This window comes from Equus caballus, chromosome 30 (genome assembly GCF_041296265.1).
Source record: "Equus caballus isolate H_3958 breed thoroughbred chromosome 30, TB-T2T, whole genome shotgun sequence".
Taxonomy (NCBI): Eukaryota; Metazoa; Chordata; class Mammalia; order Perissodactyla; family Equidae; genus Equus; species Equus caballus.
The window spans coordinates 30098915-30115120 of NC_091713.1; the positions used below are offsets into that span (position 1 = coordinate 30098915).

Genomic DNA, 16206 nt, shown 5'->3' on the forward strand with positions numbered 1-16206 from the left:
TTATTAATTGTTGAGATAGGATTGTTGAAATCTCCACTCATGGATTTCTCTGTTTTTCCTTGCACTTCTGTCAGATTTTGTTCTACCTACTTTGAAGCTCTGTTATTATGTGTAAATGTTTAGGGTTTGTGGTGTTCTCTTGATGAATGAATCTTTTTATCATTATGGAATGACCTTCTTTATCCCTGGCAATATTCTTTGTTTAAAAAATCTACTTTTACTCGTGTCATTTTTGCAACTTTCTTTTGGCTTATGTTGTTAGCATAGTATGTCTTTTTCATCCTTTTACTTTTTAAAAAAAATTATGGTAAAATACACATAACCTAAAATTTACCATCCTAACCATTTTTAAGTTTACAGTTTAATAGTGTCAAGTACTTTCACATTGTTGTACAACTATCTCCAGAACTCTTTTCATCTTGAAAACTGGCGTCCTTTTACTTTTCATCTGTATGTCTTTATAGATTAAATGCTTTGCTTGTATGTTTAGATTTACACTTAATGTGTTATTGATATGGTTAATTTTAGTTGATCATTTTGCTATTTTCTATTTGTGTCTTCTGTTCCTTGTTCCTTTTTTTGGACTTTTGGATTAAATGAATATTTGTTGTAATTCCATTTTATATTTTTGTTGGCTTTGTAGTTATACCTGTTATTTCAGTTTGCCTATGGGTTTTTAGTATGCATGGTTTATGGCATGATAGTCAACCTTCAGGTGTTCCACCACTTCATAGAGAGGATAGAAACCTTACAATAGGATGCTTCCACTTCTCTCCTTTTGGCCTTTGTGATACTGTTGTCATGCGTTTTACTTACATATATGTCGTAAACACCAATATGCATTGTTCTTATTTTTGTTTGAAGTTTTGTTTGAAGTATTCTTTTTAAAGAGATTTAAATAATAAAACATTCTTATAGATGTACAGATAACATTTCCATTGCTCTTCATTCCTTTATGTAGGTCCATATACCCATTTTATTTTCCTTCTGCCCAAAAGATGGCATCTCTCTTTTTTTTTCTTTTCTTTTTTTTTCTTTTTTTTTACGGATTTTATTTTTTTTTTCCTTTTTATCCCCAAAGCCCCCTGGTACATCGTTGTATATTTTTAGTTGTGGGTCCTTCTAGTTGTGGCATGTGGGATGCTGCCTCAGCATGGCCTGATGAGTGGTGCCACGTCCGCACCCTGGATCTGAACCAGCGAAACCCTGGGCCACCGAAGCGGAGTGCATGAACTTAACCCCTCAGCCACAGGGCCGGCCCCAGCAAAAGACTTGTCTTAACTTTTTTTTTTTTTTGGTTGAGGAAGATTGGCAGTGAACTAACATTTGTTGCCGATCTTCTTCTTTTTGCTTGAGGAAGATTGTCCCTGAGCTAACAATGGTGCCAGTCTTCCTCTGTTTTATATGTGGGACACTGCCACAGGATGGCTGGGTGAGTGGTGTGTAGGTCCGCACTTGGGATCCAAACCCGCCAAATCCACCAACCCTGCATTGCTGAAGCAGAATGTGTGAACTTAACCACTCTGCTCCCAGGCCGGCCCCTAACATGTTTTTTGTGTGCAGGTCTACTGGTGATTAATTCTTTCAACTTTTTTATTTCTGAAAAAGTCTTTGTTTTGCCTTTTTTCTCTTTTGAAAGAAATTTTCACTGGGGTATAGAATTCCAAACTATATCTTTTTAAGTACTTTGAAGATGTTATTACCATTGCCTTCTTGATTGCATTGTTTCTGATGAGAAGTCTGCTGTCATCCTATTTTTGTTTCTTTTTAATGAAATGTATCTTTTTTTCCTCTGGCTGCTTTAAAAGTTTTTACTACTGCTGGTTGCGGGTCATCTAATTATCACATGACTTGGGGGAGTTTTTGTCATGGTTCTTGTGCTTGAGGTTCATTGAGGTTCTTGAGGGAATTTTTGGGTTCATAATTGTCATTGAATTTGGAAAATTTTTGGCATTGTTTCTTCAGATATTTTTTGTTTCCCTCTTTGTGGACTCCAGTTACTCCAACTCTGCTTGAAGTTGTCCAACAGCTTGCTTATGTTTGTTTCTTTTTGTGGATTCTTTTTTCTATAGTTACTATAGTTGTATAGTTCACGATATTTTCTTCTGTAACTGTATTTGCGGTATGTTTGCAGTCTCTAACATTGTATTTCTTATCTCTTGAAGTTGGTTAAATATGTAGTCCATGTCTCAACTTGTTGAACCTCTGAAATACAGTTACATTAGTTATTCTAATGTCTTTGCTAATCCTACATCTGTGTCAGTTTGCAGTTGGTTTTGATTTAGAATTCTTCTCATTCTGGCTCATATTTTCCTGCTCCTTTGACATGCCTTGTATGTTTGGATACTATGCATTTTACATTTTACCTTTTGAGTGCTAGATATTTTTGTATTTCTCTAAATTTTCTTTAGTTTTGTTTTAGCACATAGTTAAATCACTTGGAAATAGTTTGCTCCTTTTGAGTCTTGATTTTAAGACTTGATATTTCAACCATGGTACTTAGGGTAATTGTTCTGCCCCCACTGCTGAGGAGAGACTGTTTGGAGCACTCTCCCCAGTGCCCCATGAGTTTGAGGCTTTTCTTCTGGCTGGTGGCAACAGGTGCCGTTCTTCCCCTGTGTGAGCACCGGGTGTTGTTCTCTCTGATCCTCCGGGATGATTCTATACCCGGCTTTAGTTTCCTCTTGCTGGTGTGCTAATCAGTATTCTCTGGAATACTCGCAGAGGACCTTCTGTGGGGCTCTCTCTTCTCAGGTGCTCTGCCCTGTCACTCCCAGCTGCCTGGTCTTGCTGGACCCTCAGCTCCATTTTCTCGAATCAGGGAGTGCGTTGAGTTTGGCCTGAGTGCTCCTCCCTGTGCCCTGTTGGAAACTTTGAAGCAGTAAGCGGCAGCACTCATCGGGCTCATCTTACTTGGTTTTCATTTGTCAGAGATCACTGTCTTTGATCGCTTGATATCAAGCATCTAGAAAACTATTGTTTCATGTATTTTGACTGGTTGTTTCAAGGCAAGAGGATTAATTCAGTCCCACTTACCTCGTCTTGGCTGGAAGTAAAAGTCTGAGTATGAGTCCCATGTATGTTTGATTATGAATTAGAAGAGTATTTGAATTTTACTCAGGGTGTGCTGGTGTGCTTTAGATTTGGAGGGAAAGTGCACAGTATTATATAAAATGCGTCAAATACTAGATGAATGTTAAGCATCTCTTATAAAGGACTTTAATACCTAATACAAATAAACTGGTATACTATATAATACTACCACAGTTAAACCTACAGGAATTCCTGTCCTTTTTCCAGATATTGTTTAAATGTATTTCAGGATTGTCATCTTGTGATTAGAGTAATAATTTTGTCAACTGTTGTTAAGGTACCCAAACACTCTTTAACTCTTCTTCTCATTTTACATTGTGAAAAACGACAGTAAGCTTAAGATTATCGTCTTAATAAAATCTATACTTTCAGTGTTCAGTCTTTTTTTTAAAATAGTTCTTAAAGCTATTTTGCCTGTTGTTTGAAAAGCAAGTAAAGGAAAGAAAAAGAAAACTTCAAAATATGGTTTCATCTTCCAGACATTAAAAGAAGTATATATTTATGTGGCATATAAAAGTCTCTGTCACGTATAAAATTGATATATTGTGCGTTGTGACTTGTAGGTTTGAAACCTTGAAATAAATTTCAAGGAAAACCTAAACTTTGAATTCTTTACAGAATGAATTTTTCATCCTCCTTCCAGGGTGGCACGAGCACATGCATGTGTGTATGTGTGTTTGTATAATTTGCATAGATAGGACATTACCAAATAAAAGGCTCAGAAAATATGAAGACAGTGAGTTCTGAGACCATATTAATGAGCTCTGCTTTTTTGAAGGGGAAGAGATTAAAAAGCATGAAGATTTTTGTTGCATTGATCCTTCTAAGAAATTACAAGTTTGCCCATAGAGTATTGTTTCTACATGGACTCTTTTATCTGTAAAAATCTTATGTGATTATAAAATATCAAGTATGTCATTTTTGTAGGTAAAAAAACCTTAAGTATTGCCACTTAAAGTGCTTTTACCAGAAACTTATAAATGTAACAATATATTTATGTTGTGCTCAAGAGATCCTTGCTGTGAAAATTAAGAAAAAGAAATTGCTTTCAGGTCTTTGTCTGAAGCTATGTCCGTGGAGAAAATTGCTGCAATCAAAGCCAAAATTATGGCTAAGAAAAGATCTACGATCAAGACTGACTTAGATGATGATATAACCGCCCTTAAACAGAGGAGTTTCGTGGACGCTGAGGTAGATGTGACCCGGGATATTGTCAGCAGAGAGAGAGTGTGGAGGACACGAACAACTATCTTACAGAGCACAGGAAAGGTAATTAAAATATTTTACCCATTCATTAGAGATTTAACCAATCTGTGATTGGTTACAATTTGCTATTAGGAGGAGGTTTCAGATTTTATCTCTGAAAGATCAGTAATACTGTAGATTTTTCAGTGGCCACGTTTACCATTCCTTGCCAGCGTATCGTTGGTCATTGGTCTCCAGAGAAGCTGATGGAAAAGTCTGGAAGTGCAGGCTTCTTGATTTACAGCTCATCTGTCAATTCAAAGAGTCACCCAGTTTTCTCATTTATCTCATTTTTGCGTAAACCTAATAAATAGGAAATAATGATGGCAGGCTCTCTGGTCATTAATATCATTATTAATTTTTTCCCCCAAAAAGTAAAGAACTTATGAAATCCATCAGCAAACATTTATTGTGTGTGTATTTTATACATTCTAGTGTGTAGATGTAGCAATATTTATTTATTAGTTCCTTATTAATGGAAGTTTTCTTTTTTTTGTTTTTTTTGCTATAGGATTGTGGGATTTTCTTCCTTCCCTTTCTCCTCCTTTCCTTTCTCCTCTCATCTCCTTCCCTACCTTCCTATTCACGATTACAAATAATGCATTAAAAAATCCTTGCACATATACCTCTGTGCATTTATGTGTGTACAGCAAAAGGGTTAATTCCTAGAAGTGAATTGCTGTTTAAAGGAGATTTGTACTTTAAATTTTGAAAGATAATAATTTGAAAGATATTGGATGTCCGTTATCTTAATGGATCTCAGAAAGTTTGCGTGGATTCTGTTTCATTTATTTATTTTCACCTGTCTTTTCCTCCCCTCCCTCCTGATATTCTTTTAAATGTTTGTTTTCCCCCGATGCACAGTTGTTCATGGTGGGGATTTGGTAAGCAAGTTTGTAAAAGTGTGTAGGATTCCTGATGAAAGGGAACTTCAGCATTGCTTTAGGCAGACTGGGTTTGTTTGCAGATTTTGGATTCTGGCCTTAAATTTATGATGCCTTTTTAGTAGGAATAAAAGCTGCAAGGAAAGAGTGTATGAAGGAAAGAATTCTTTTTCTTTTGTACTTTGCCTTGTTTTAGAAAGTACTTGAGGTCAAGATTAAGAATTATTCTCCAGAGTAGAATTATAGAGAAATCTGAGAACATGAGTAAACTTTCATTTTTGTATTTACAATAAAGTGATCTGTTGATACTCATTTTCACTGCCTAATATAGCTACTAGTTGAATATTGTGACTTATATTGTTCTACCAGTGTTCATTGCAATTGTTGAAAAATCTGAATTTCATACTAAAGGAGTAAAAACAGGTGCTAGGCCTCACCTTACTTTTAGACCAAGCATGAAGTTTTCAGGTAACTGAGGTTGAACAATTTTCCTTGAGCTGTAGGTGGCAGGATTGTACCATCCTTTCAAAATTTAGCATTCTAATTTAATTTAGTGTTGTTTGCACCACTGTATAGTTTTAAAAGTAAGTTAAGTTAATAATTAAAGAATTGTTTGGTAGCTAGATTCGCTTCTATGAGTATTAATATTTTAAAAAATCAAAAGAACTATTTTGACTGATAGCCTCTCTGCGTACTGTTTCCACGTGCTAAACTCGAAAAACCTTTTAGGTACTCACAGCCCTAGAATGCTGTAAGATTTTAGACAGACCTTTATTATTACCAGGTATCAGGGCCTTCTTATTTTCTGAGTTTCCAGAATAAAAGGCAGGTTCAAGATCCCATGAGAAATATAAATACATCCTTTTGTAGTTATATTACTCTAGCAAGCAACCCACATAAAACAACCTGGTTTTATAGTGCCATTAAAAACACACTTTTAAGCGTATATAAATTATTATATGTTTTTAGTTGAAAAATGATAAAGAGAGATCACTAAAAGGAAGATAATCACCTGTAATTTGACCACACAAAATTAGGTAATAACATTTTGATTGATTCTTCTGGAATTTGTGTCTCTCACGCAATACTTTATTATTTTTAAAACAGTGAGATTTGATTTTCATATGTTTTCATGATAGGATTAAGACGTTGTTTGCGTGTGCCACCGCGTGGATCTTTGCGCTGCTGGTGCAGGAGCAGTGCTGGTGTAATGCCTGGCATCTTGGCCTGAATCAAGGCATTGGCACCACACTTTACTAGGAGACCTTGCATTCTTCATCCACTAATGATGTCCTTGATGAAAACAGAAATTACAAAATTTGTTAAATCTTGACTTTTGAGTAATGTCTTTCTATATTTTGTGTGGTGAAATCGGAATATATAAAGCACTTCCGCATACCAAAATCTGATGGCTGTCTCCACGAATAGCGCTTGTGCCATTGTTTAAGTTGGGTGTCAGACCAGCTGCTTATTCACAGAAAACCATTTTGTATTTGAATAACTATGTTATTCAGACTTGCATATTTGACATTTGTTTTTCTGAAAATGAAGGAAGTCTCTTCCTTCAAGGAAAACAACTGACAGTATTTCTTGCCAATAATAAAATGTTAGCTTTTATGAAAAAATTAGAATTTTGGGAAATTTCTTTTTGCTACCTTGACCTTACCAGCTTCCTAATTCTTAAAGACTTTTGTGATGAGTTCTGTGATATTAACAAATATAATTTATTGATAATTGTATAATACATGTGTTAATATTTGGAAAATCTTCATAACTCAGTGATGGGTATTTTCCAGATGACCAGGGTTTGCTGTTACAAAATCATGTGTGCATTGAAAAAATCCGTTTCAACTGCAAAAGAGACCAATGGATTTTAAAGTAACAATGCGAAAAGTTTATGGGTGTGGTCTCCGCATTGCAGTAACCTTTAAGAAACTACCACTTACTGAGTTTTAGTGTGATATCAGGGAACACCCACAGTAGTGTCTGACAAGCTTTTATAATACTCCTCCTTTTCCAGCTCTCTCTGTGAGGCTAGATTTTCTTTATATACTTTGACCCAAACAAAGTATCACAACAAATGTTGAATATAGAAGCAGATAGGAGAATACAGTTATCTTCTGTTAAGCTGGACAGTAAGGAGACTTGCAGAAATTTGAAGTAGTACCACTCTTTCATGTCATTACTTTTTGTGCAATTTGGAAATTAGTTTTTCATAAAAATATTTATTTTTACATGGGATAGTTTTTTTCTTATATTTGAAGGAATTAATACAGTCATGTATCACTTAATGATGGGGATATGTTCTGAGAAATGCACCGTTAGGCGGTTTTGTCATTGTGCAAATATCATAGAGTGTATTTACACAAACCTAGACGGTATATCCAATACACACTTAAGCTATATGGTACTAATCTTATGAGATCACTATTACATATGTGGTCCATCATTGACTGAAACGTCATTTTGTAGCGTGTGCCTGTATTTTAAAAATATCTCAGTTTTAGTTTCTAATGTGATGAATATTGTAACCTCTGTAAACCAAAGCTCTCAGTTGGGGGGGCAGTAATTTTTAAGGGTGCAAAGTGGCTCTGAGACCTTTATTTGCTGTCCTGAAGAACTATAGGAACTAGCAAGTATTGTCACTGGGGCAGTGGTAACAGTTATGTTTCAAGCTATGTCTCGTTTTGTATGCATATTTATTTGACATCTCCAAGCCAGGCCCTTCGTGGGCACTAACTGGACGTGCATTGGTTCTAGCTGTCACAGAGGTTATATTTAACAGAAGACAGAAAATTAAATAAGCAGTAATTGTGACATACGACATTGTAAGGTAGGCACCCAGCAAAGGCAGTCAACTTGGTCAAGAGTACAGGGGAGAGAGTGATAGGTAAAGAATCAAAAGGAGTGAGGTAGGTGAAGGAGTGAGGTGGGACAAAGTGGTCCAAACCGAAGAAACAGTATTCTTAACTGTCTAGAGAGAGAACTGCTGTTGCATTTGAGGTTTGTGAGGGCAGGGACCCGTGTCTCCCTTGGCCATAATTTTATCTGAGTGTCAAGCAGGGTGTTTGGCTTATAGTAATACCTATTGCTTAAAATGATAAGTAACTGATAAGCAGAATTAGAAGAGCCCCAAAGGAACTGTCAGACATTAGAGCAAAAACTAAGGGAGAGTCTGGGAGGTGTGAAGGAAGACTTTCGTGAAGAGAGGAGTAGTCAGATGAGTCAGCATTGTTGAATGTTGCTAAGACTTTTTTTTGTGGTTCATGCAAGAGTTTATTAAGTTTTTGAAAATACTTCCCAACGTATGAGTCTTTGAAAAGTGCACAGTGACTCCTAACAAATAGTATCTCAAAACTTTGAACGTCTCATAAATTGTAGCAATCTGAACTTAGCGCTGGAGTTCGTTATACCTAGAAGAGGGTGTGGTAGTTAAGAAGGCTCTTTGGACAACAGATCTGTCATTTTTATTTTACGTAAATGTTAACTGTTTCCTGGTTACGTGTTTGAATACATGCACAATATGAATAAATTTATAGCCGATTATGCAGTTTAAGTAAAATGAAAATAAATGAATAGCCCTGGGTGTATAATAATCGGTCTTTGGCTCAGTTTCCCAGTAGTAGTCGATTTTTAGTTATGTGTGTAACAGTAATGCCTCATCATGATATAGTAGGAAAGAATTAATAGGAAGAAAACTTAGTTTGAAATTGTTTATTAAGTAAACTTACTATCTTTGAGTATGTAATTTTAAGTGGGCTTAATTAAGATTCATTTATGTTTTAGAATTTTTCCAAGAATATTTTTGCAATTCTTCAATCTGTAAAAGCCAGAGAAGAAGGGCGTGCACCTGAACAGCGACCAGCCCCAAATGCAGCACCTGTGGTAAGAATTAGTACTGCTCATATAGTAATCTTGAGGGAAATGATGCTTGTTTTTCAGTAGCGTTGTTTAGAAGACATTGCATCTTAAAGTTTTGGTCAGTAGGTTCTAAACCTTTTGCTGCTTCAGCATACTTGAAAGATGTGAAAACTCTCTCCACCATTGAAAGCTCCTTACGTCAGCAGTAATTCTTAACTGGGGACATAACTGGGTCAGAATCTGCAAGAGGTTAATTAGGAAAAGCCCTCTGAGTAACTGGGTAAACTGTAGCTGGCCTTCTCATCATTGCTTAGGAGAATCTCTGACCATGGTGAGAAGTGTAAATCCCTATTACCATCCACTTCGGGGCTGTTTTTGAAATCAGTGGTGTCTGTGACTTCTTGGTGACTGTATTGTCTTTCTCCTGATCACAGGTCATTTGGTCCTTTCATTGTGCCTTAGTTTTAGCTATTTGGGGGGTTGATTGCCTCACCTTTTGAGGTGCCACTTAGGACTCTCCCAAAGTAAATTTCATGTATGGCGTATACCTCTATTTAAACTCAAACATATCCTGCAATTTTGTTGAAAATCCTTCCATTTAGTTTCATGTGATTCAACAAAGGAAAGAAACCATACATAGAATTGTTTTTATTTTATATGGAATTTAAGAAAGTATATCAAAATTTGGTAGAGTACTAACAGTCTTTGCAAAATCTAGTAGTTTTGTTTGTTCATGAAATCTTTCGTATTTAACCTTTTAGAGGTAGTGAATTTTTGCTGGTATTTAGAAAATACTTTCAGTTGACTTCCTAGCAAATGTTAAAGTGCCTAGTATTTGTCAGGCAGTGTTCTGACAAAGGTACAAGAGATACAAGAATGAAAAAGGTCCACAGTCCCCTCGCTCTTTGAGCTTACAGTCCAGTGGGATGTAGAGATGAATGAAAAGGTAGTGGGACCAGTGTTGTGATGGTAAGACACAGGGTGCTCATAATTATGAACTGGTTGACATTTTGAATAGCAGCTGGTAGGAAACTTATGTCAAATCTTAAAACAGTTTAACCATTATTATCTTTGTGACTCTGAATCTTCTCTGTATTTCCATAATCATTAAAATATTTGAGGAGTTTAATGGTTAGCCTTTGACTCTAGAAGTGTATACCTAGTGACAGTCTTGAATAACTATCTTTTATTTGGAATAACACCAGGGGTAGCATCCTGTTGTATCAAAATGAAAAGTATTTTAGTCTTCCTGAATACCACAAATTTCTCAAGCAATTTTGGAAATATTCTTTAAATGTGCTTTTTCTAGGTTATTACAGACTGTGAGTTTTGGATAAAGTATTTGTGAATTAAATTATACGTCATTAGATTGGCAACTTTTTCTAAGTATTTAAAAAAATAACACTAGTCTTACCCCGTACGTTTTCAATGGGTTTGTTGTCATAGTTGTCATATTCACTTAATTTAAGGATTAACAATTTGGAGAATGACTCAGTTTAAAAGGTTCTAAAATGTCAGCTCAATAAAGTCTGAATTAAAAGGTTATTTTTTTGTTAAAAAAATTCATAATTGGAGAGTTTATTTCATGAAGAAATTTAAGTAATCAGAATGAAATTACTAAGTACATCTGTTTTATTTCTGCAGTTCCTGAGAGTTTTGTTTTTTGCCTTGGTGTAGGTTTACTTGGGTACCTTTGCCTTCGTCCCTGATAGAGATGGTAATTTTCTAGCAGTAAACAGTGTCTTGAAAATAAGCATCAAATGACTCCCTGCTTTTGTCTACTTCCCGCTTTTGTCTTACTAACTATAGTAAGAAAAAAGCTTATGAAATAAAATCCTTCTTGTGGTTAAGTGACAATTTAAAATATTAACATGTAACTCATGAATTTTTCTACAGGATCCCACGTTGCGAACCAAACAGCCTATCCCAGCTGCCTACAACAGATACGACCAGGAAAGATTCAAAGGAAAAGAAGGCAAGTGACTTAATTTTTATCTTCCTTTTCCTGTGATTGTACTGAACTTAAGAGGCCGCGTGGCCTGATGTGTAAGAGCAGGGGGCGGCAAACGAGTGTGGGCAGGCCACACCTGGCCCACCACGTAACTGTAAATGAAGCGTTGTTGGAACACGGCCACCCTCATTCATTTGTGTATTATCTGTGGCCCCTTTGGTGCTGTGACAGTGGAATTGAGTTGTGACGGAGATTGTATGGCCTGCAAAGCCTAAAAATACTATTGGTCTTTTACAGAATAAATTTGCCAGCCCCTGGTTAACTGCATGGATTCTGGATCCTTAGTGCCTGGGTCACACTTACTTTTTGTGTGAATTTTGATAAGTTACTTTAACTGCATTCTCTCTCAACTTCCTCCTGTGTAACGTTAAAAAACTTGCAGTAGTAGTACCGGTGTCTTAGGGTTATTGTGGGGATTAAACTGGTTAATAAATACAAAGTCCCTAGAATAGTGACGTGTATATCATTAGCTATCTATGAATATTTGCTGTTATTAATATTCTGTTTCTCAAAAGTTTATTGTTGAGTGGATTTATCAAATCACATTTCCCAAATTCTGTATAAACTTGGGAAGCACAGGTTGGAGTAACCATGAGGACTTATCTTGTGAGGGCCTGCGTGGTCTACTGGCTAATGCAGTAGTGAGCCACTTCCACGTTAGCGAGGTCGTTAGTGAAGTGTGGGACTCATGTCAGTGTAACTTCTCTTATGTCTCAGCTTGAGTCATGAAAAAATGACATAGAAGCAACTGGAAGTTTAGCGTTTATGATTTTTTCTGCATAGTCTGAATTCTCCATTTAAGTTTCATTAAAGGATGTATTGCCTTGATGTAGCGAATTTTGTGTGCTGACTTCATTTACTGGTTAAAGGCATGTACTGCATACATGCCGAAGAAAGACAGCGGTCTGTTCTTTTATTCACTGCAATGTTTTTCTTGTGGAGTGAATTATATAAACTAGAGGTTGGCAGATTACAGCCCACAGACTGAACCTGACCCTCCACGGGCCAAATCAGGCTGTGTCAATTTGGTTACATGTATTATTTATCCTGCTTTTGCACTACAACTGCAAATTCAGGACTTGTGACAGAGACTTTGTGGCGTGCAATATGTAAAATGTGTGCTATATGACCCTTTACAGAAAAGCATATTTAGTATTCTGGAATTTACTGTCTGTCCTGGAACATTTATCCCTCGTGTCAGTGTTGCTTTTCTACAAATCATATAACATATGCCTGTCATTGTAATTTTGGAACACAACTTTTTATAAGTTAAGGACTTCTCATGATATTAGATGCTTTTAGTGGTACTATAATTGAGTATTAGGAGTAAATAATTTGGGGGTTATAAAATATTTTATTCAATCTAGTGTTTGATATTCACAAACAACTATATGATTATAGAACACAGTTGTAGAGATAGTCTTAACCAGCTTCTACATAGTGGGCTTGTTGGTGTGTACCAAATATATTTTTGAAACTAGTATCCCTTTAAGATTTTTCTCTTCGCAAGTATGTAATTTAACTTTAAATATGTAGTAGATTCAAGGCTTTGTTATACTTCATTGAACTGTCAGATATAATGTAGATTATTACTTGTTATTGATCGTGAAATACTTAAAATCTGATAGTACACCCTGTTTGTTTATAGAAACGGAAGGCTTCAAAATTGACACTATGGGCACCTACCATGGTATGACGCTGAAATCTGTAACGGTAAGTTCCTCTGACTGCGGAGCTGCTCTGTTCCAGGAATTTTATGTGAGTAGCAGATGTTGAAGGAAATCTCTGTTCTCTAACATTTTCTATTTCATACGTTTATCTTTAATACCCAGTTGTACTGATAGATCTGTGTGGTGGGTATTTGATTCATGGATGTACTTTTTTTAACTGAGTTGAGTGTGTGTAAATAAAATCTGTTTTGATTAACTTGCAAGTAGGATGCATGCTACTTGGTTAGGGTATTTAAAGCCAGTGAGGAGTTACAGGGCCCAGTTTGGGAGAGTTCTTTGCCATAATATCTTTGGGTCTTTAAAATGTAATGCCGTATGCTCTTTAAACAGACAGATTGCTTTGGTTGAATTTCATACTTGGCAGAACCAAGTATGTTCTTGGATGTCCATGATTATAAGCCTTTGCCTCACTTTTAGCAAACTTTCTTTTTTATTTTTTAACCCCTGACAGTTATTCCTAGATGTTCTGCTCTGACTAAGCCATATTTAACCCTTTTAATTTTTATTTAGTCGGTGATAGGACTTAGTGATTTGGAGCAGGAATTCTGTTTACTTCATTTTGCATATTTGCATTATTGGTCATTATACCTTTTGTACTTTAAAATACTTTGTGTACGCCCTAACTAGAGTACCTGTGTATTTAAAACACTAATACCAAACTGGCTTTGTCTTTGTGAAATCATCAGATCTTTGAGGACCCAGTATGACATGGAATCATTAAGTATTTGCTGTGATTTCTCAGAAGTAAGACATATCTTGCCATGCTTTCCTCATTTCCAGAAGCAAATAGCAGATAACTGTGGAGAATCTGATTTTAAAAGTTGACTTTTTTCTTTCTCTGGACTTCAAATTGGAATTGAGTATTAGATATTTTGCTGATACACTTGTTTTTAAGTTGTCATCAGATTTATTTCTGTGTTATTGAAATTGTATGTGGACTCATGAATTCATTCAACAGATGCTTATTGAGCTTGTTGTGTTAGACTCTCTTCTGGTTGCTGGCACTGCAGCCTTGAGTAACACAGACAGGGCTTCGTTAGATAGCGTAGTGAGTGGGCTCTCTGAGGCGCTGGCAGTTGAGCAGAGACGTGGCAGAAGAGCATTCCATGAAAGGCACCGCAGAGCAACAGCAGGAAGGCCAGTGTCTCCAGAGTCTAGTGAGTGAGAGGAAAGAGGTCAGAGATTAAATACACCTGTCTTATGAGAGATCTGCCTGACTTCAAAATGTAACTCACAGCTGTAAGAGTTCACTTGAATTCTTTGAAGATGTACTTATTGGCATTTTCTTGGGTTCAGAACTTGCCTCTGTCCATTCCCCAAGTGGACTGTCGTGGAACTGAGGTGGCGGTGTCCTTAGGTATCTGTCAAAGTAAGTGTTTTGTGGTTATTGTTGTTGTCATTGTTCTTTTTACTTTTGTCTCGTCTGAAATGCCATGAACTTGGTTCCATTACTGAGCTTCTGTGCGGATGATTTTACAATCGGGTGGTTTTTGTAGAGATGCTTTTTACAGAACAGTTTTTCTAAAATCCAAGGACAGCTTCTTAATTAAACAGTATGAGAATGAGATGACTCTGCTTCCTCATCAGAGACTTTGTTCCTAAGTATGCTTAAAAGAGATGAATTTAAACAGATTTATGGTGTGTGATTTTACAGAAAGAATCACAAAAAGACATTGTGTAGCAGTGCAACAGAAAGACTAAAAATGGTCAAATTGTTAGTGCTTTTAATATTTTAATACTTAGTTTGAATCATTGTGCTGCTTGTGACCTGATTCGTTTTAGCAGTTGATAGAAGAGAATGCATAGAGAAGTTTGAACTTGAAAGCTTTGAAGTAGTCCCATAATAGTTGCTTTTTAAAAGTTGAACCTCAAACTTATGCTTCTAGTTTAATGTTTTTTTCCTCTTCGTTTTTTCTTTTGGAATTAATACCTATTTGTGAACTTGTGAGTTTCACCAACTTTCTAACTTATTCTTTAATTAAGAGAGTACTTAGACGTACAGAGCAGTTAACTGTATGTTAAAGGCTTTGTTGCACAGCTGTGGCTTCCTTTCTCATTTATGTGTAGCTCATTTTTGCTACCATTGTTCTTCAGAGTTTTGATATGCCTCGTTGATACACAGTTACTCAAATTAGGATTGATCTACATATCTTTTAAGTTCAAGACACCAGAGTTCTGTTAGATGTAAGACTAAATAAATTGACTTACGCAGACAGCTAGAAAAATTTTATACAAATGAGTTTTTTTATATATGTTATAGAGAAGTGGTGTGTGTTTTGATATTTCATAAGAATCATAAGCTGTTGAAACTTACAGAAATTAAGGCCCAGGCAGGATATTTTGGTAATATTTAGTAGAAATACATTTCATAGTAAAGGTTCTAGAGGCACAAGACATGAATGTTTAAGAGTTGTTAGAGGGCTTTTCTGAGTGGTAAGCCTTTCCCCAAAATGTGTTACTTGGGTCCTATAATGTTTTAGAAATAGTAGGTTAAACAGATTTCGATGTACAGGAGTCTCATTGTTTTTAGTATGTGGATATCTGAGTTGGAAGACGAGAGTATGCCCTCTTTCCCAAGCTTGTTTACCCCCAGAGTTTGCCCTCTCCTCCCTCCTGTGGAGAACACTAGAAAAGAACTAGTGTTGTGTAGAATTACCGTAAGGGAAGCTATCTTAGGTGTTATGCATTAGAAGTAGAAACCATTCAGTATGGGGAAAACCAGAATATATTTTCCTGGGTTCCTTTTGTGAAATGGGCCATTGTAGACTAAGAAAATGCTACTTGATGATGCTTTTCAATATATAGTAAGAGGAGATGAGGAAGACCTCTCTCTGTTAGGTAGTGGCAAGGAGCTTGCCTATGGTTCCACTCGAGAGGCAGTAAGAAGATGGCATCACACTTCGCTATTGTTATTTATAAGGATTTGGTAAATAACTTTGAATTGAGAACTGTTTCATTTTAACCTCCCAGTCTAGCTTGTTCCTGTTCCGGTGGAAAGGACACATACTTGAGCCTTTATTTATTCTTTCTTCTGTTCTTATGGAATATCACTGACTCTTGATTATCTTGCTGTCTTCATTTTTGAGGAAACATTTTGCACTCTGAAATTGTACAGAATGCTTTCCTTGAAGATCATTATTTGAATCGACCCCAACAGACATTGTAGTTCCTAGAAGTCTTTTTGGGGAACCATTTTCCTGATAGTAAGTACACTTGGGTGGATTTTCAGTATCTGTTTCAGAGGTGTAATGATATCACCATCAACCTTCACTTTTCAGAAGGATCTGGAATCTCAGTCTCTCTGTGAAGTTACATTCTTAAGCAGGAATGTGTACATGAGTGACTTCCCCACCCCTGTTTTATGCAGCTTCCCTCATTCTCT

The 16206-nt window shown here is 36.2% G+C and overlaps 1 protein-coding gene across 3 annotated transcripts in view; it reads left to right on the plus strand.

Annotated features, from left to right (window-relative positions):
- CDC73 (cell division cycle 73) overlaps positions 1–16206 on the plus strand; it is a 215646-nt gene that overhangs the window by 18510 nt on the left and 180930 nt on the right. For all 3 annotated transcript variants that reach the window (XR_011434179.1, XM_023632511.2, XM_023632512.2), the window contains exons 7-10: positions 4146–4362; positions 9009–9107; positions 10980–11058; positions 12743–12807. Coding sequence is in view for 2 of the 3 variants with exons in the window: in XM_023632511.2 (XP_023488279.1) it covers positions 4146–4362; positions 9009–9107; positions 10980–11058; positions 12743–12807 (460 nt within the window). In the remaining variant the exon portion in view is untranslated. The remainder of the gene's footprint in view (positions 1–4145; positions 4363–9008; positions 9108–10979; positions 11059–12742; positions 12808–16206) is intronic.